The sequence below is a fragment of the Rhea pennata genome, chromosome 15 (genome assembly GCF_028389875.1).
Source record: "Rhea pennata isolate bPtePen1 chromosome 15, bPtePen1.pri, whole genome shotgun sequence".
Taxonomy (NCBI): Eukaryota; Metazoa; Chordata; class Aves; order Rheiformes; family Rheidae; genus Rhea; species Rhea pennata.
The window spans coordinates 8,921,311-8,941,134 of NC_084677.1; the positions used below are offsets into that span (position 1 = coordinate 8,921,311).

At 36.0% G+C, this 19,824-nt stretch overlaps 1 protein-coding gene across 4 annotated transcripts in view; it reads left to right on the top strand.

Moving 5' to 3' along the window:
- CPPED1 (calcineurin like phosphoesterase domain containing 1) overlaps positions 1-19,824 on the top strand; it is a 51,902-nt gene that overhangs the window by 21,641 nt on the left and 10,437 nt on the right. For 3 of the 4 annotated variants that reach the window (XM_062588672.1, XM_062588675.1, XM_062588674.1), the window contains one exon: positions 12,009-12,431. In XM_062588672.1, coding sequence (XP_062444656.1) covers positions 12,009-12,431 — 423 coding nt within the window. Of the gene's footprint in view, positions 1-12,008; positions 12,432-15,371; positions 16,422-19,824 lie in introns of those variants that run through there. The other variant, XM_062588673.1, reaches the window with a different exon arrangement.

Here is a 19,824-nt window from a genome sequence, read left to right on the forward strand (position 1 = left end):
CTGCCAAGCAGCAGGGCAGGGCACCTGCTGCTGTCTGGGAAAGTAGTGCCCTGGAGCATAGGGCGGCAGCTAGTCCAAGAGGCAGAGGTCAAAAGACAAGAACTATCTAGAAAGTCTACTATCCTATAAAAGACAAGATCTTGAATTTGGGAAAAAATCATTGTCATGGGGATTGTGGTCATAAAATTGCTGTGGCACTGCAGGAGCTGCGAGCACACTGCCTGCTCCTGTGTCCCTCACTCTTCCTCTCCCTTCTCCTGCTCCTCCTGTCTGCTTCAGAGATCCTGGGTCTCTGCCTGGCTCCCCCTTTCTCTGCTTGCCAGTCCCACGGACCCTGACTTTTCAGGGACCTTTTCACCTGCCAGCCAGTTGCCAAGCCCATGTGCAATGGTATAAGTGCATATGCATCTCTGAATGTCTTCCCCCTCCCCGCTTACTAGTTCTGCACATTGCTTCTCTCTAACACTATCTCCTCAATAAAACCTTACCACAAATAACTCAATTGGTAGGTCATTACTGTATGCTGCATGTGAACAGCAGACAAAACTATTGGCTTTGTGTATCCTGCAAATTATGTACCCCATTCTGTAATCTTGTGTTTCCTCTAAGTGGTTGTTTTTCATATAGTAATAGAGGTGATTATATGCACTAAGATTTCAAAAACAGGTGCCAAGTATTAGGATTCTAAGTTCATATCTAGGCAGCAATTAAGGGACATGATTTTCAAATCAGTACTTCTCCATTTGACTTCTGCTTGACAATTTGATGATCAGGATGCAAGATGAGCTGGGCATGCTGGCTTTTGTATAATCAGTACCTCTTATAAACTATGACACGTACACTGTAGAGAGTGAAGTTATTTATATCCAGAATAGACAGCTTCAGAATTGAGAAACATCAAAGTTGATGGTTCTATTGTCCCGAGAGTGGTATGGTTTCATTTCTGAAATCACTGTAACATTTTAAAGCATTTTTCTCCTGAGAGAATTACTAACCGGATTACCTTTAGCTTCTTTCAGATTCCTAAATTTGATGTGCAACTGCTGCCTGCAGTTCAGAGTACTTCTCATATTTCTGCTAAATACCGAGTACATGAATATGACTTTCTTCAAAACTGTAGTTTTCTATAGATGACAAATCTTAAAGCATAGGCTCCATGATAATTACAAGCATCTGCCTTAGAGGGTAACAAAACTCTAACTTGTTCAGTTTCCTAAATCGAGAGGAAAGTCAATACTATAGTAAATGTTCCTAGTCAAAGCATTATAGTTTACAATCTAGGTTGTTCTTTTTCTGTTCAGCAGTAGGGGTACATCACTATTGTGAGTATTTTGAACTCTCTTATTTACAGACCAGTCTTGGACTTGACCAGGAAAGATCAGTGAACACTTGATTTCAGTAAGACTTAAAGCTGATATTGTCCAGAAAATTTTAGATATTTTTCAGTTTTGGATTCACATTTTTCTGAAAAGGAATGTTGAGATAATATTAAAATAGAAGTTTCAAGTTATATTTAATAAAGTCAGCAGTCATTTACATATGAAGATTCTTTTTCCTCTTCAGCAAACCTTTCACAGAAGTTTAATCTGCAAACTTGTAAATTTTTAATAGTTCTGCAGTTGATTTATTCTGACATACTTTCTAAGAGGTCCACTACTGTAGTTGTGCTTCATTACTTAAGATATTGAAGTATCTTGTTCGCATTTCAGTAACTGAGTGTTCAAGATTTGGAGCCCTTTGTTGTTGCTAGTGGGCTTTGCACACAAGATGTGATATGAATGTAATGCTGAAGCTTGTATGCAAATGTACAAACTGCCATTTATACATTTATGAGCTGAATAAATCAGATTTCATACAAGTTTTTAATGTATATACTGAATTACCAAAATATCCTACAAAGGAAGGAAAAGTCTGATAATGTTCAATAGCTTTCTTAAAAAGAGATTTATCACAGTAAATCTGATTGAGAACTGCTTTTATTACTGCTTTTAAACTATCACTGCATAACCATTTTTGCTAGAATAGAGAAACATTAATTAAAAAAAAAAAAAAAAAAAAAAAAAAAAAAAAAGATTTGCCGGATAAAGCTGCTCTAGCTGCCCTAGGAAAACATATATAGGAGCAGATATTTTTTGTAAGTTTAATTTTATCTAAAAATGCAATAGTTTTTTAAAAGATTTCCTTTTCTCGTCTAGAAGGTAAGAGCATGAGTGCTGGTCTGTTTGATTTGTCTATATAGCAAGTAAATATATAGCATGTGAAAAAAAAAATGTATCTACAGATAAAATGCTTAAAATATGGTTCAAGCTTTAAAAAATTACTGTATGTCACCTTTACTACATTTGCTACTTTTTGCTTTTCTGAACTGGCTGCTTGGTTTACTAACAGAAATAAGTTTAGGTTTTTGTTTGTTTGTTTGTTTGTTTTTTTAAACTATCATCAGCCTTGCACAGCTGTGGAGGAGCCAGCTGTACCCTATTCTGTCACATGCATTTTCAGCAAAATCATTAGCTAAATCCCAATTCCTCTATCTTTGTCACTGGAGATTTGTAATGGAGTATGAAATGGAAAAATCACAGGCTGACTTCTTAGGTATAAGGCAAAAGTAGTGGAGTTGAAATGTTTACACTGAATCAGACTATAGATAAAAAATTTTATTTGTGGAATAGTGAGTGTACTTTTTTATGTTACTGATCGATGTTTTTTCCTCACCTGAAATAACATGAGCAATATTTATATTCGATCTAATTTGCTGCCAGTGAAGCAGCTTAAACTAGTTAACACACTGAATCCATTTCTTCTGCTATTGCAAGCCGTCACAAACTTGGGTATTCTGGGTATCATGGAACCCAAAGCAAAGGATTCTTGTTTTTTTTTTTTTTTTCCTCCAAACCCTTATGCTATTGTTAGTTAGTAATATCTAAGAAACTGGGTAGGTAGGACAATGTTTGTTAAACATCTAATACCTATTTCAAGAACTGTCACTATGGTTGCATAAACAAACATTTTATAGTAATTATGTGATTCTAGTAAAACCTAATAGAGCATTCACAGCCTCCAGGCTGCTTAGTGTGAAATTTAATTTGCTCTAATCAGCCTACAGGCAGGGAAGCATGAGATACTTTCCATGCATGGAGGGTATGTTTTCAGCAATATCTTGTCATCTCATATTGCAAAGAAACCATAGTGTGGTGGGAAGGAAATGTTTGTCTTGAGCAAGTGTGCACTCATTTTATTTGTAGTCTGGACAACAGTGGAACTAACAAGTCCTGTTGACTTTCATAATCTTACTCCTTCTATGTGAAATTCTTTGAGATGTGGAAATATTTGAGTTATGATTAACTCAAATCATACACTGTTCCAATGTACTAGGTAAAATTATATGTGTTTATATATATAGACAAGAGAGAGACACACACCGTTAGTTTTTTCTTCATGTTCTAGTACACATTTAATCTCTTGAAATCCAGTTACAATTTCTTTTATTGATTCCTTCTCAGCCCAAGACGTTTTAGGTTGGTTTATCCTGTTCTCAGCCTTAGCAGTTCATCTCCCCTCTGCAAACCTATGAAAATGTATACATGTAGGAAACACCCACAAGGAGTTATCTGGCACATTGTAAATGGATCACTGTTAGAATCTTTGTTGCATTGTTTTCTTGGAATTGGAAGATCTAGTCCACATAATTTTGACTCAATCAAGCTGAACTAATTCTGTCTTTTCCAATCTGCTAACTTTTATGTAGTCAAAGGGAAATAACATGTTTTGGATGGGTGTCAATTGAAAGAGAGCATCTAGTTCCTACAGGTGACTCTGAGCAGGCTGCACGGTGATTCTGACCGTGGTGTACTGCTTGTTTCTGTTGCAGTCTCTTCTTTGAACACCCTCAGCCTTACATGACTGTGGAAGAAAGACATGAGCAAAAGATTTGTGCTAAGAGAGCATATTCTAAGGAAGAAACGGTTTGTTAAACCATGGTTGATATCAACTACCTTTTCATGACATGTTTTTCCTGGTAGCAAAGATGTCTTTGAGATAGTGGACAATGCCTTAGACATCAGGATAAATAAATTTCTTCGTATGTATTTACACCCTTCCATTGAAAGAACTTTGCGATCTAACAGCGAGGACAATTTTATTGGTCTTAAGGGACTAGTATTTTAAAGAGTTACTAGTCTTGATAACTTCTCAGTATGAAACTGTAAATATTGTGAAGACCTCAAAAAGCCCCAAAATTCTCACATACAGTCATTTAAAAACAGAAGGGAAATTAAAACCTTGTCTGTCATTTAAAAAAAAGCAAAGGCAATAATGACCTACGTTTGATGTGAAAGCTCTGAATTGCTAAGATACGTGTGAGGGTAGAAGAGCAGAATTGTGCTTAAATGAAGCATAATACTTACTTTCACAGCAGAAGGTGGAACAGTAAACCCCATGAATTAAGTTGTTAAGTGGACACCTGTGTGGCTGGAACTCAGAAGAACGTCAGCATTTACAGTCATTACATTTAATGCAGTGCACTGAAACTCTAGGAGCAGTTATGCCCTGAATAGGCTGTCTCATTCGCTTTTTGTTTTTTGGCATTTCTGTAATGTAATAATTGTTTACTATTAGCTAAAACTGGAGTTAAATTTTCTTCTTGTTTCAATGCCCAAACTTATAAAAACAATTTTTTTTGTGTGATTTCATGCAGGAAAATTCTTTAGTGTGATCATTTTTTATGTCTCGGAACAGATTATTACTTGTTTCTAATGCACTGAAAAAATCAGTTGCTTACAGCGGTAAACAAGTAAGTATTGTAGTTCTTGGTTTTTAGTAGGAAATAATGAAATAAGGTTTCTTTGTAAGTTAGACTGAACAGGCAGTTTGTCCAGCAGTGAATATAATTATATTTAAATTATTGTTTTACTATGTAATAAGTGGGTTTTGCACATCATAAAGTTAATGTTTTCAGTCTATTTGAATATTAGAGATAAATATGTCTGAAGAAGAGAGAGGAGACATTTTGGCTGTTACAGCACAGTCTAAGCCAGAATAATCTATTTTAGGGTATGACTATGCTGAGTTTATTGAAGTTGAGTAATCAAATGTGTATTCTTGTATGTATTAACTTGGAATGATGCAGTGTGTTGTATGACATCATTATGGCAAAAGGGAAAAAATAAACTCAGGCTGAGCTCAAGGACATTGGAAAGGCTGGAACGGACAGCGTGATGGAGCTTCTCTTTCTGCCAGTGGTGTGTCTGTTGTCACACTTTCACAGATCTGCCAGGAGAATGGATTTTGAAGAGGGGTAGCAAGGTGTTTCTTTCCAGCTGTTCACGGCCAAGTGCACAGTGGAGAATCATTGATTTGAAGGGATGTAAGCAATGAGATGTGGGGTAGACGTTGGCCATGACAGTGCAGATGAGCAGCCTGTACTGATGGGATGGGGAAGGCAGTGAAAGAGTGCAGCAAGTCGAGTAACTGAGTCAGAGCTTCAGTCTGCAGCAGTGCTCTGAAGGGATGCCCTGAGAGCCCAGATCACACTTGCAAAGGTCAGAAACTGTTGGTAACTGAGATACAATGTGATTAGATCTCAGTTAAACCAGTTAAGTTAGATACAGTAGTAGGTAAGTGTTGGATGTGTTAGAGGTGTCATGCAGGAACAGTTTCCTCAAGCCCTTGTGCCTTGATGATACCATTAGTTTGAGGCTGGAGGAGGAGGCATGGTGGTGGTGCTGTCACTGGCAAGGCCCTAGCAGAGAGGTACTGGAAGGGATGTTTCAGTTTGTCCTGTTGATCTGGAGCTAAGTATCCACAGAGAGACAGCAGAGATGATAGGCATTTTGAACGGAAGGAGACTGTTCTGTGACAGCGTGATAGAAATAGTATTTAAACTTGTTTCTGTGGAGGCATTTACAAAAGGAGGGTACTGTGAGTATAGCCTTATACTGCCCCTTTACCTTCCCTTGAAATTTAGGGAATAGTACTATGGAAAGTCCTCCAGAAGAAAAGGAGAAAACAGCTAGAGTCTCCGATTAAGGTAATTTCAGTGCAAAGGATAGGAAATGAACTGTAAGGCCTAGGAAAATACACACATCTGTCTTTTGTTCATTTATAATGTTGTATGATTGCAAAAACTGTTCATCTTTTGATGACAGAGTAATTCTCCTGACTTATTTATAAATTAGAGAAGGAATGGGCCCAATGTTTTTATTAATTCCTTTTTCATCAATGGCATTTGGTATTTTTTATTTTACTGTTATCAGATTTAGTTACTATTGCTATCTGATATTTTGTGTATTATTTAAAATTACATTTTAGCTCTTACCTGTTGATACACTTGGGTTAGGTGTTAATCAAATTGCAGTTGTCGTATCAGTTCTTTTCAAGAGTGTAACTTGAATAAAAGCTGACAGTTAAATGATCATCTTTTTAACTTTTCTCTTTTTCAAAATGGAAATCTGTTTTTTCCTTTAATAGGATGTATTTGTAACACCGCAAAAGTTTTGGGAGCCATTTTTTTAATGCATTGAAATACTGAGATTAAGTAGCTTAGAAAGCCAGGAAAGGATTGTGCTACACTTTTTCATTTTCTTCTTTACATAATTGGCAGAATTCTACCACTTCTGAACAGGTAAAATGAACAAAAATGCAGGTCTTTCTGATGACTTATGAGGCACATAACAAAAGAAATACTGAGGTTCAATTCTAAATAAATTCCTAACAAAAGCAGTCAGTTATTTGGATTTTAGTTAGTATGTAGTAATTGTTCCCTTTGATCCTTTTTAGAGCAGTTCCTGACTTTTCTAATTGACAAGCTCATCTAACAGCTTACTGTCACCCCTCCACCTGCGCAGTCACGTAGCTCCGTGCCTTCCTTTGGCCCCTTTTTCCCCGTTAGACCCATCTCTGATTCACCCATTTCAAGGGTGGATTCAACTGATGCACTTTTCCTTGTTGGGTTACTTCCCAGCCAGGTGGCTGAACTGAATTGGTTCTTGGAAGGGTTCAACAAAATGAGAACAGATGTAATGTTGGTGGGTGAGAGTACGTGGCATGGGGCTAGCACGTCCTCATTTCAGGACCAATGAATTGTTAAATTGGCTGAAGGCTTCTTATGTAACTTCCCCCTGGGTGTGCCTGAGCAGATCCTCAGTCTGACCTAAGCAAAGGCCTTGCAGACACCACCGTAATCCTGTGGGATGGCCAGGGGAATGCAAATGAGTACTCCGTCTCAGTTCGGGTCCTATTTGGCAAGTTTCTCAAGACAGTTGTTAGGTTAAACTCACTGACATTAGGTTACTTTTTTTTTTTTAATGTCTACAGCTTTTTCTTGTAGTAAAATCATGACACAGTAGCATCTGTGCTGAGATTTGCAGAACAGTTAAGCCAGTTGCACCGTTCTGAGCCCCAAGTAAAACTAACACCGGAAGAAGGATTAGAAACAGCAGCAACCTCAGAATAATTGCATGAGCTGATTTAGTTCTGCCACACGGCTTAAGTTCAGCTTGTGGCAAACAAGTCACTGACTTCTGAAACGATCTTTGGACAGCATTTTCTCTGAAATGCAATGTCATCATATAAATCAAGAAACTGAATCCCGACAACTTTTTCTCTATTAATTTATGACCGACACCTTTGATCCTTATATGAAAGAAGTCAGATTACCTCACTAGAATTTCCATGTCTTAAATAACTCCTCAAATTGGAGATCTTCTCTTCTCACTCCTTTCTGGAGGAAACACTTTTGCATGTCAGGTGAACATTATTTCTCAGATTCAGATACATCGCTGTCACTTGCTTGCAAAATTTTCTTATTCTTTCCCAAGAGAGAAATCTTTGTTCAGTGAGATTTTTTTTTCTTTCTACTTCTGGAGTCAAATTCAAGCAAGATGAAATTACTGTGTAATTCTTTATGAACCAGAAAGATATAAAATACCTTCTGTTTAGTTTTATTTTCCTGTACTGTTGCAGTGGCTATTTGGCCTGGTGTTTGGGCACTGTTCATAGAATCACAGAAATGCTGGCTGGAAGGGAGCTCTGGAGGTCGTCTAGTCCAGCTCACCACTGTGGAGCCCTCTAACAAGTCACTTACCCACACAGGACACCCAGGTCATACTACTGATGCCTTGGGTGCCAGGTCTTATGGCTCCCATAGCATGCCGGTGGCCGTATTAAGTGCATCATGACTGGTTTTCTGCCCGCGAGTAGGTCTGATAACAGCATCCTCCCTACTGTGCTGCTCACTGGAGTAGCGAGTTGTTGAGGCGTGTGGGCAAAAGGCCAGGCAGAGCTATGGCTACGCTAATAACAACAACATGAGAAACTCCAAGGGATTCCAGATAGCCAAGGGGGAGCAGGATACATGCAGCTGGCCAACTCAAATCACTGACTGTACTAACAAACAGCAACATTTAGGCACGGGAGAAACAAGAAACATCATATATAGGAAAAGGAGGGATAGGAGCTTAATGGAATTCCTGGAAAGGGAAGAAATTACCAGGATATACGTACCAAAAAATAGTGTGGCATGTCAGCAAGATCAGGGCCAGTGGAGCAAGAACAAACAGGCAGATTGTTTATTTGGAAAGAGAGAAGGGTGACAAAACTGAGTAACTTGGAAGGGAGGAAAGAGAATATAAAGAATAGCATGTCATATGATTTGGGGTGATGGAGGGCATCTGTCAATCACTACCATTTGGAGCAGGGAAAACGTTTTTGCTTGGAATACTTCGGGGAAAAAATGATGTAAATGAAGAGTTGCCTCTGATACAAAAAATTGTGATAAGCATACATTACAGAACTTTAGGTTGGGTAAACAGTACTTCAAAGTGTTTTGTAACTAGGTGCGTTTAAAAAAAAAACACCTTTCTTATGCATATGTCCTCTGTGGAATAACAAAGAAAACTGTTGTGTGAATTAGTAAAGTTGAATTAGTAAAGTACAGTTGGTTCTGTATTGGCAGGATAATCTGTGAATTCACCTTCTGCTGACTAAAGCTTCAGCAAAAAAAAAAAAAAAAAAAAAAAAAAACACTTGAAAAGTGCTTTCTTTCCTGAAATCTGCTCTTCCAGTAAGCAGAGACAGGATGATTTGACTTCTTTAGGCAGTGTAAGATAGAGTTTTGGAAATGCTTACACAAATAGCGATACAACCTATGACAGAAAGCTGTACTGCGGACTAGATGATCTCCAGAGGTCCCTTCCAACCTTACTGATTCTGTGATTCTGTGACAGTTCCCCTGTATGAGGTTGCTCAGCACTCAAAAGGGTAGAGCAGGAACCTCCAGAAAGTTGTACACAGCTGCATTAGCAACAGTTCTCACTTTTATGCTTTTCATATGCAAAACTATCCTTAGTTATTAATGTTAATTCATTTATTTTAAGGCGAGGTGGTATTTGCAGAACCTAACACAGAGTATTGTAGCTTGAGATTTTAAAATGCCGCTGTACATAATGCCAGGACAAACAGAACAGAAATAAACTTCAGTTTTTACATTTATCCTGACACTTCCCAAATTATTTTTTTGAGTGGCCATTTAACATTATTTTTTCTTCCTTTTGGCCTCCACCCAATGCCTGTCTAAGCTCAAGAAATATAAATAGTCAAATAAAAATGTTCTTCATAATCATTGTAATAACTAACTAATTCTAATTCTAAGGCTAGTTCTGGGCCTGGCAGAGATTAAAGGGGCTGTTTTTCTATGCTATGGCAATAATCACTCTAGTGGTCTAGTTCGAAGTTGTTTTGACCTTACCAAGAAAAGTTCAAGCCAAAATATAATTGTCCTAAAATAATCTTTACTTACTATAATTTCCTAAACTCTTTGGACAGAGACCTTTTCCAAAGTTTTCCATTTTGAGCAATCTCTTTTCTGCAGTAAAACACTGAATATGTCACTCCGTTGCTGTAGGAATAGTATCACATTAAATGAGAGAACCAGTGCCTTACTGTCGACAAGTCTAATCTAAGTGTTAATCTGTAGAACTTAAAATTCACTCCTGGGAAGAGGTATACATAATTCTATACATTATTTCTGTAACTTGTGCGTAAAACTCTTTATACACTAAAACTATTAGTTAAATTTCCCAAAGTGATAGTATATACATTTGCACTGGTGTACTATGTTTACATCTACCTTAATAAATCCTTCCCCTTTCCTTCTTCCTGTCCCCCATAGAGTATATTTTCATATTTATGGTTTGAAGTTTCTAGCTGTTTACATAGGAGGAAGGGGCATGGCACGGCAAAGAGTTTCTTTGGTCAGGTTCCCTGCCCTCACAGACAACAAAGCACAGCCGATTTATTTAGTTTTTTAGTATGGAGCTCATATTGAAACAAGGTATGTTTTCTCTGCTCAAGGATTGGTTTTGGTTTCATGTAGGAAACTCCATTTTTTTCCTCCACATAACATGAGATGTTACTTCTTTTTTTTCCATTAGTATTTTCCAAAATTGGAAAGATGGCCTAAACTGACCCGCTTCCTGGTACGTTAATATATGCTACCAACTGATCTGCTATCACCTACCTTCTCAAACACACCTGAATATTTGCCCAGTATTTCCCATGTTACTTGAAGATTTTCCTAAAATGACCTTCTGCCCTGTAGAGTAGTTAAACACAAGAGAGCTGGGGATTTTCTTCTTTGGAATTTATGTACCACACACCAAATCTCATGCACATTTTCACATTTAAACATAAATGTAAATGTGGGATTCTTTTTTTTACCAATATTTTTCCTTATACTGTATAGAATTTTAGCAACAGCAATAAATTTCTATGATTATTAGTTTCAAAGAATGCTGCAGTTCTTACGACTGTATCTATAGGGTATAGAAAAGGAATTGAAATCTTCTCTAATAACAGTTACTTAGGGTCAGCGTTTGTCAACATAGTAATCCTCTCCATTTTGAAGAAACTTGGAGAAAAAAAGTCTTTTATCTCACAATTATGTGACAGGATAACCATTATAAATTTTTATGTATAATAAATACATAGGTGTAGTTACAGAAACTGCAAATTTTATAATACATGATAATTTGCATAGACCTATATGTAAATGTATATTACAAACCTGATTTCAGAGTTCTTATAAAAATATTGTTATAATTTCTTGGTTAAAAACTGCAGCTATTATTTGTGAAATGGGCCCATATTATATATATTTTTCTGTAGGGCAAAATATGTTTTATAAATGGGCAATTTAATTCATGAATAATAAACATCCATTAGTGACCTCTGTATCACTCTTTATAAAACTTGAAAGAATATCTCTATCATCCTTACTATAACATTTTTTTTAATCTTTCTCAATTTGTGGTGACTGTAAATTAGTCTAGTGATTAATTATACCTTCCTAGAAAAAGAAGTATTTCTGACCAACAGAAGGGTATGCATACTATTATAAAACTGAGATGGAGGTGGGGAAACTAGCAAAATACACAATTACCCTTCTTTGAAATTAATGCCATGTACATTATTAAAACAGGCTCATTGTACAGACAAGTTGCCACAAGACACTAATTACTTTTTTGCTGTTAAAGTAGTTCTGGTAATGAAAAAGACTTAAATTCCTTTGCAGAGACATAAAATATAAAACAGATGTTTCTGTTGTTTTTTTACCCTTGGTAAAGCTGAATCACACCATCCGATGAGTTTGCATTTTTTTTCACTAGATTCTCAGTCTACAGATGAAAAACATCAACCTGCGGAAAAGCTCTGGGGGGGAAATACTGGCTGTTCACCCTTATATCATGTGCTGCTATGCTGCATGTTGGTACCCATCCAGAGCCTTGTTTAATGGAAGTTACTGAGAACTGGACTGGGAAGGAAAAGAAGAGGGAATTCATATTGTGTTAATATATGATATTGAAGTGCAAATTTACTCATATTCCTGCATATCATCATGTTAAAAAATCTAACATTTAGTATTTGCTTACTATACTGGTATTGCCATAAATAAAAGCAAGAAATGAGGATAGAGAAAGAGAACATAAACACTAAAGTGTATTTATTTTTTATAGGAACTCAGTGGAGAAAGGACCAAGAGCGGGATTTGAAGAATGTTCTGAAGAACACTGACCAGGACATCCCGTTAGTATTTGTCAGCGGCAATCATGATATTGGCAATACTCCAACCAGAGAAACAATAGAGACTTACTGCAAGAACTGGGGAGATGATTATTTCAGCTTTTGGGTTGGAGGTGTTTTCTTTCTTGTGCTAAATTCTCAGTTATACTTTGATTCTTCTAAATGCCCAGAGTTAAAGCAAGCCCAGGATGTGTGGCTTAATGGACAGCTGGCTGTAGCAGAAAAACGTAAGTGCAAGCATATAATAGTATTTCAGCACATCCCTCTATTCCTGAGGAATCCTGATGAAGAACATGACTATTTCAACTTGGAAAAATCAGTTCGTCAGGAGATAATGGAGAAGTTTCATAAAGCAGGTATTTTGTTGTACTTTTCTATCTTGCAATTTTTGTTTTAGTTTCATTGTTGATGGTTATACTGCCAGACAAAATACATTAAACTTGAATGGTAGAGTTTTCAAGAAATTTTAGATACTGCTTATAAGCCTCATAGTTCCCCCTGTATCAACATTTTCAACTAAGGCTAATCATCTGTTGAAAGTACCAAAATAATTTACAACTTGGAGTGTAAAGTGAAAAACTCAAAGTGAGAAAGTCTGTAAAATAAATAGCAAGGATTGCATTTCACAAGTATTCACTGATAAAAGACAATCTGGGTTTGGGGTTTTTTTTTCCTGCTTAAGGACTGGAAGATCAGGTATCAGGATCAGGAAAAAAAAATTAAGAATTTGTGTGTTATGTAGCCAGAGAAACAGAATTCAGAATTGCCTGTGAGGTGGTTTTCTCCCACACTGAGCCAACTTTAAATCTAGAGTGTAATATACTCCAGATTTAAAGGGAGTTGTTAAAAAGGGTCTTGCTCTGCTAAGATCAATCCTTTGTTTATCCATTACTAATAGGGGCTATTTCTGGGATGAAAGGCAGAGAACTCTAAGCATATTTTACCAAGTCTCTTAGCTTTGATGAAATTTGAATACCATGGAGACATATGCAGTAAGCAGCTACTCTTCCATGCTTTTCACATTGTTTCCTATTAATTGCTTTCATGTTCCTGGAGTGTACCAGTCCCCCAAAATTTCCTGCCATCCCTGCATCAGAATACCATTTTTTCTGTCTCTATAAAAGAACATGTTATTTGGATTACTGAACAATGGAAATTGCTTCTGATACTGTTCCTAATTTCTCATGTAATTGTTATGCCTGGCCTCATCCAAAACCAGCCTAATTTCCAAACTCTGGATCTCCTCCTGGTTCCAGTAAGTAGGGCCAGAATTCACAATTATCTGGGAATTTTCCAGAGGACTGACATATTTGCAGATTCAAGATTTACAGATGAGACATGCTGAGAAAACCTCATAATATCTTAATAGGAGATATAAAGATGCCATTTTTGGACACTAGGAGGATCTTGGTTAGGAATTTTGGCTTTATTATAACAGCAGGAAAATTTTTTTATTTGAACAGTAGGATTGTGTGCTTATACATGGAAGAAAGTAACACCATGTAAAACAAAAAAAGGCAAGAGATCTGAAGATAACATAATTTGAAATATGTATGTATATAAGATAGGCGTGTACATTACTGTATCTTAAATCAGTGAGTCTGTACATCTTACCCGTATTTCCCTTGCCTCACTGTATACATTTAATGGGTGTTTGTCATAGAGTTTTGGAGTTTTTCATTTTAAGTGCTCGAGACAGTGACTTCTAAGGTGGTACTCCCAAATTTTGCATATGTTATATGATTAATAAAAATGGCAAATCAAAGGAACCCATGCAATATGAAACTTTTCAGAAAATAATAATCCCTCTGGGATAATTGGTCATTTCATGTATTTTCACTGTAAATTTGAAAAAGAAAAGCATTTATTTATGTGTGCTTTCTCTTTTTAAGTTAGTGCTAGCATTAATGTAGTGGGAAGTACTTCAGGAAGCTAGGCAGCAACATGCTTATATATTGTCGTCTGAAAATACAAAGTACATCTCAGTAAATAAGCATTAATGTAGAAACCAAAACAGTTCTGTCCTGGAGTTTTCTGTCACCCAAATGGTTTACTAACATTTGGCAACACTGAGTACTAATGGGGAGATAACTAATTAAGAGATAAAGAGAATTATGTAATATGTTATCATTGTAGGTGGTGATTCTACTTTAGGCACTAACATTGTGTCCCACTGGACAATGCTTTAGTTTATCAGAATATATCGCATAACCTTCTTCTGCAATCAAAGTAGAATTTGTGTAGACTGAAACTTTTATCAGTATAAAATGGTGAGTCATATTTTTTCTTTTTCTGGCTAGCCTCATAAAACTCTTTTGTAATGATTTATGGTGATAGTTAAGTTAAAGTACATTAGTATGCAATGCATTTGTTTCTGTGTTTAAACTTGATGCAGACTGGCTTTCTCAATACTTATTTTCCTTAGAGGGATTATTTCAGATTCATTCTGCTAACATAGATCCAGAGGCTTATTCAAAAGATAAAATCTGTAACACGCTACTTGACTAAGCTTTAAATGATGGAGAGTGGGACAAATAGGAAGCCAGTAAAATAAGACTGTTATGAAGAAATTTCCAAATGCCTGTATGTGTCAGCATCCCATTCTTACACTGCCTCCCGTATCTCTCATTATGCCCCTCTTTCCCACCCCCCCAAATCATCCAAGGAATGACATGTGTTTTTTGGTTCTTTCATGAGTATTTTAAAACATCAATCTTCTATTTATTATTTTACACAATAACAAATTGAGTCAATAAGTAATATTCACAATCCTAAGAACCAAACATTTTGCTAATTAAATGAATAAAAAGAGCAGTATAACTAAGAATGCTGAGAATCAAAAGCTGGCTCCCAGTTTCCTTAGTAACAGAGGCATTCTGTTTCCACTTTTTTATTAATTTGAAGAATGATCTTTTTAAGTTCATAAAATGCTGTGAAAAGATTACAAACAGGCAGTTATCATGGTAGGATAGATGCACAGGTACACAATGATACCAGTTATTTTCTGTATTTCTCTGCTTTGCCAAAGAATCGTTGATCTCCCTATATCCTTAGCCATTAATTTTTTCTTCCCCTCACTGCATTTGATAAATTCTTGGAGGTTTAAAACTCAGAGAACTGGTAATGAAATCTATTTTTTTTTTTTTTTAATTATGACTTCCAGTTTAAAATGGTTACCCCTTAATTTATTCTAGAAGAAAGTAAGTCTCCTTTTTAATGAATCTTCCAGGCTGGATTCTTCTTCTCCTACTCATCAATCCTTCCTTCTTTTTTCTCTGTCTCTCTCACTCTCACAGGGGTTGTTGTGTTTGGAAATGTTGATGCTAATAGATGGGCCCAAAAAAACAGGACCAGACCTGAAACTATCCCAGTTTTATATGTTTTCTACAAGTGTCGAATACAGAGGCATGATTCATCTGATTACAGAGAAGAATGGGAAAGGAGGGCAATAAATTAATTTAGTACCTTCTGTAAACAAATTCCCATGGATATATGTAGGAAATAATAAGATCCTTTACTGTGATGTTACAGGGGTAAAGTAAGTAACTTCAGCAAATTTGTTATCTGTTTTAAGTTTAAATGCGTGGTTATTCTCTTACAGTCAGTTATATATTACATAATGTTTTTGGTTTAAGTATCCACTCATTACCAGCAGAGATAAAAGACTAACTGTAGAGGCTACATCTGTTACGAAATATTGAATTACATTTCTCACATTAGAAGTGTCCTTAACAGTTGGGCTAATTAAAGATATAATCATGTCCTTATGATAAATATTTATAAATTGAAAATCTGGCACTTGTAAAGATGTATTGCTACTATGCAAAGTTAAACCATACTTGTGAGTATCTAAGAAATCTTCCTGTGACTTTTCTTTAAATGCATTTATAAACAATACTGACCTTGAAAAAGGGATTCTATTGACACTGAGAATCAACTCAGTTCAGAACAATGTTTATTATTTAAGTGAATTTATGTTTCTGAAAGCCTATTTGTAAACCTTCTGAATGGTTAGCCTCAATTTTCAAAGGTTTGCCTCCTTTACATGCAGAAGCTAAGTACAGAAAAACACCTGTGTGCAAAAACTGAGAATAAGCTGACCTAACTTTCTCATCTGAGAGATCTGTTGGAGTCAATCGATTCTGCTCATGAAATGCATATTCAGCTTTTAAGAGTTTCATAGTGCTGACATAAGTAGGTTTGCATATATCTTTACATAGAAAAAGAAAGAATCTAGGTGGGCAGTTGAGCCAAAAAATATTTGATCCAAATGTCATGTTTCTTGGATAAATGTAATTAATTTATTTTTAAATTAAGCAGGCTATGTAAAAAGAGAAATACTTTTTCCTATATATCGCATTCATGTGTGCTTTTTTCTAGGTTATTACAAATATTTTTTATGACCTAAAAAAAAGTGGGTATTTTTGCTGAGCTACAGACAATCTTGTAAAGATGTTTTTGGCCTGAGAATCATCACTGACAGACTGAAATTAATAAGGATACTTAGCACTTAACATAGTAGTATGTGTTTCTTAATGACCCCTAATCTATAAGCAAGTAAGTGTCTGAACACATTTAAGAGCTAAATCTAAACTAGTATCTGGTTTTCCAGCAACAAAAAGTGAGAAAAGTCTTTGTTGTTCAGAATGGGATGAAAAATACAGGTAGTTTATCTAGGTAAGAAGCAATTTTTCAGTTTTTCAGATGTGGCAAAAAATCACAGCCTCATAGAATGGTAAGGCTGGAAGGGACCTCGGGAGATCATCTAGTCCAACCCTCTGCGTAGCCCATATGGGGATTGAACCTGCAACCTTGGCGTTAGCAGCACCACGCTCTAACCAACTGAGCTAAACCTGCCCCCAAATACTTCAGTTTACGTACACAGGAAACAAAACAGCCTAACTTACTTTACTTTATTAAATGGTTTAATTTTTCATTGTTTGTGATGATTGTAGATATTGTAGCTTCTAACAACTTTTGCGTATTAAAAGGATGTGATACCTACTGCCTCCTCTTTGAAATGGTACAATAAGAGAGCAGAATTAAAGGGAAAAAAAAAACTTTCTGAACATTAACAGCCAAGATATAGATATATTTGAGTACAAAACTAAAGCAGGGAGTGCTGAAAGCTGTTGATGCTAAAATTTACCAGATAACATATGCTATGTTTCACTAAAACTGACACGGGAGTAATATTTTCTTCTTCCTGCCATGAGACCCCAATTTTGGCAAACCTTTTACACCAAATGAATCATCTCAGTACTTGCTTACGTGGTGCTCTGTCAGTATTAAAGATAATATAAAAATATGCTGAACTTTAAAAGATCTTGATTTAAACAACACTTGAAAGTAAGTATGCACTCATGTATAAGTAAGTAGAGTGACCAAATTTAGTATTTTCTATGTAACTTTAGAAGAACAGTATTTTTGAAGAAGAGACACACATGCACACACTATGAGTTTCTAAATTAATTTACTATAGTCTATAATGAGATTAAGTAATATTTGTTACTAATTTCTGAAAACTGTTTTCTTCACTGTAGTTCTAGTAGATTAAAAAAAAATCTTTTTTTTTTTTTTGATCCTTGGAGCACATGGCTAGACAGGATTGTTTTGGTTTTGTCATGTCTGTTAGAAAGCTAGTTTTTTTAAATGGGAAAAGTAGCTATGTGAAACCAGGAAACATGTTCATCTGAAAGATCATGAGAGGCATTTGCAAAGAAAGATTAAGCACAAAGTGGCCTTCTATAGGCAGTCTAATTAAACTGCTGGTTTAAATAAGCCTTTAGAGGTGCTACCTACACACTGTGGTGGTGCCTGTTGTCTTTCAAATGAGACTAAGCTGTTTATGTATCTGCACTCAGTGTCCTCCTATTGTAAATATTTTTGACTTTTTGATGTAGTTTGTCTCAGACCCACTGACTTCATTAGTTGTATCAGATCCTCGGTTCTTTAGTTTATATAGTGAATTAAAGAAGAGTTTTCCTTTAAGTTTGTAGAATCATGTTTACTAATAACAGTGCACATGGTATTTTATTTTATTAATTACTTTTATTATTCTATTAAAGTGCTCATAGAGCTATAAGCAGTAGTTCTAAATATTCAGGTTTATGTTACTCTCACAGCTCTTCTAATGAAGAAGGTAAGGCAGTATGGTGCTTGTAAAAAGAGGCATACAGAATAACTGTCATGTTGTCATTTAAGGTAGATGCAAGAGGTTACAAAATCAAGGGTGTTAATTCCAGTCACTTCTTAGTGAGTCTGTTTCCTTCTACTGGAGTTCTATTGATAGAAACAGATCATGGTTTTTTGGAGAACAGTGTCTGAGTGAGAACTGCCTGAGCACTGTATAGGCCTGCTAATAGTGCTATGACTGATGGTTTCACATCTTTCTATGGTGCTATAATACCTGCTTGACAGATGGAGTGATGTGAGCACTCCTCAAATTATGATGAGAGAAAAAACAATATAATGCCACAGGAGAGGTTTTGCTCACAAAGACCACTAAGTACTATCATTATTTGCTGTGTAGTGCTAGAGTCTTGAAAAAATGATGTACACCACTGGCCTGGGGGAGAAAAAGGTATGGCAAAGACTGCTTATGGTTAATATGTGCTCTTGTACTGCAAGCTGCAAGAGTATCATTTTGTTGCACAAAACTGTTTTGAGAACAGATACTGACGTTGAATTTTAAGAAGTTGATGTATGCTGGAAGTGAAGGGAAAAAGAAAAGCCAGGTTGTGCTTAATACTCCAGGGCAAGCACTCAAGAACAATTTGTCACAGGCCAGCTGTGACTTAAATGGTTGTTATTTGCCAAAAACATCTCCCTCTTTAGACACCTATTTCTGTATGTGTGTTTGTGTGTACACACATGTACACACACACACACACACACACACACACACACACACACGGTCTCTTACAGTAGCATCTGCCTGTGCCTGGATACTACTTTTATTTTGTTGTCCTGCCTATGAAAAGGGTACGAAAGAGTGTTAATAGGCACTTCTTTTCTTTACAGAATGGCTTCTCTATCTCTTTGATTTCATTTTGGCTCTACTACTATTCTTATCTAGCTCTAGTTAGTTTAAGGTACAAAAATATATATAGCAGTAATTTTTGCTAGTATAGCCCTTTTTCTTCAGTCCTTGATTGAGCAAAAGGTACGGCCAGTGAAACTAGTGATTTTTAAATAAGCATAGTTCTACTTTAAGTGCAACCTAATTTCATCATTAAACACAAATAGCTAACATAAAAACAGACTAATTGGCCAGAATGAAGATCTGTGTAGCCCACTCTGCTGCTTTTATTAGCAGAACACAAGGGAAGAGTAAAAGACAGAAGTATGTAATGTTATTTCTTCAAAATACTCTTCCAGTTTCCAACAGTATGTCTTTGAGGAACGTACTGAACTATACTGACGTTATTAATATACTGCTATTGAATAAATTCTTGTATGGATTTGTCCCGTTCACTTTTGATTTTTGAAAACTCACCTTTCACAATGGTGCATGGGAAGGAGTTTCAAGTTTCGCAGTTTGTTATGTGAAGAAATACCTCCTTTTCTTTGAACTTTACCTGTGGTTTGTAATGAGGGTCATAAATCTTTAAATGAAATAAGAGTGAACATTGCTTCATGTCAATAATTATTTTAAAAAATAATTTATTAATCAATAATTACAGGGTGATAATCTGGATCATTTGATAAATTTCATTGCTCTGGCAGAACACCTTCATTCCCCCCCCC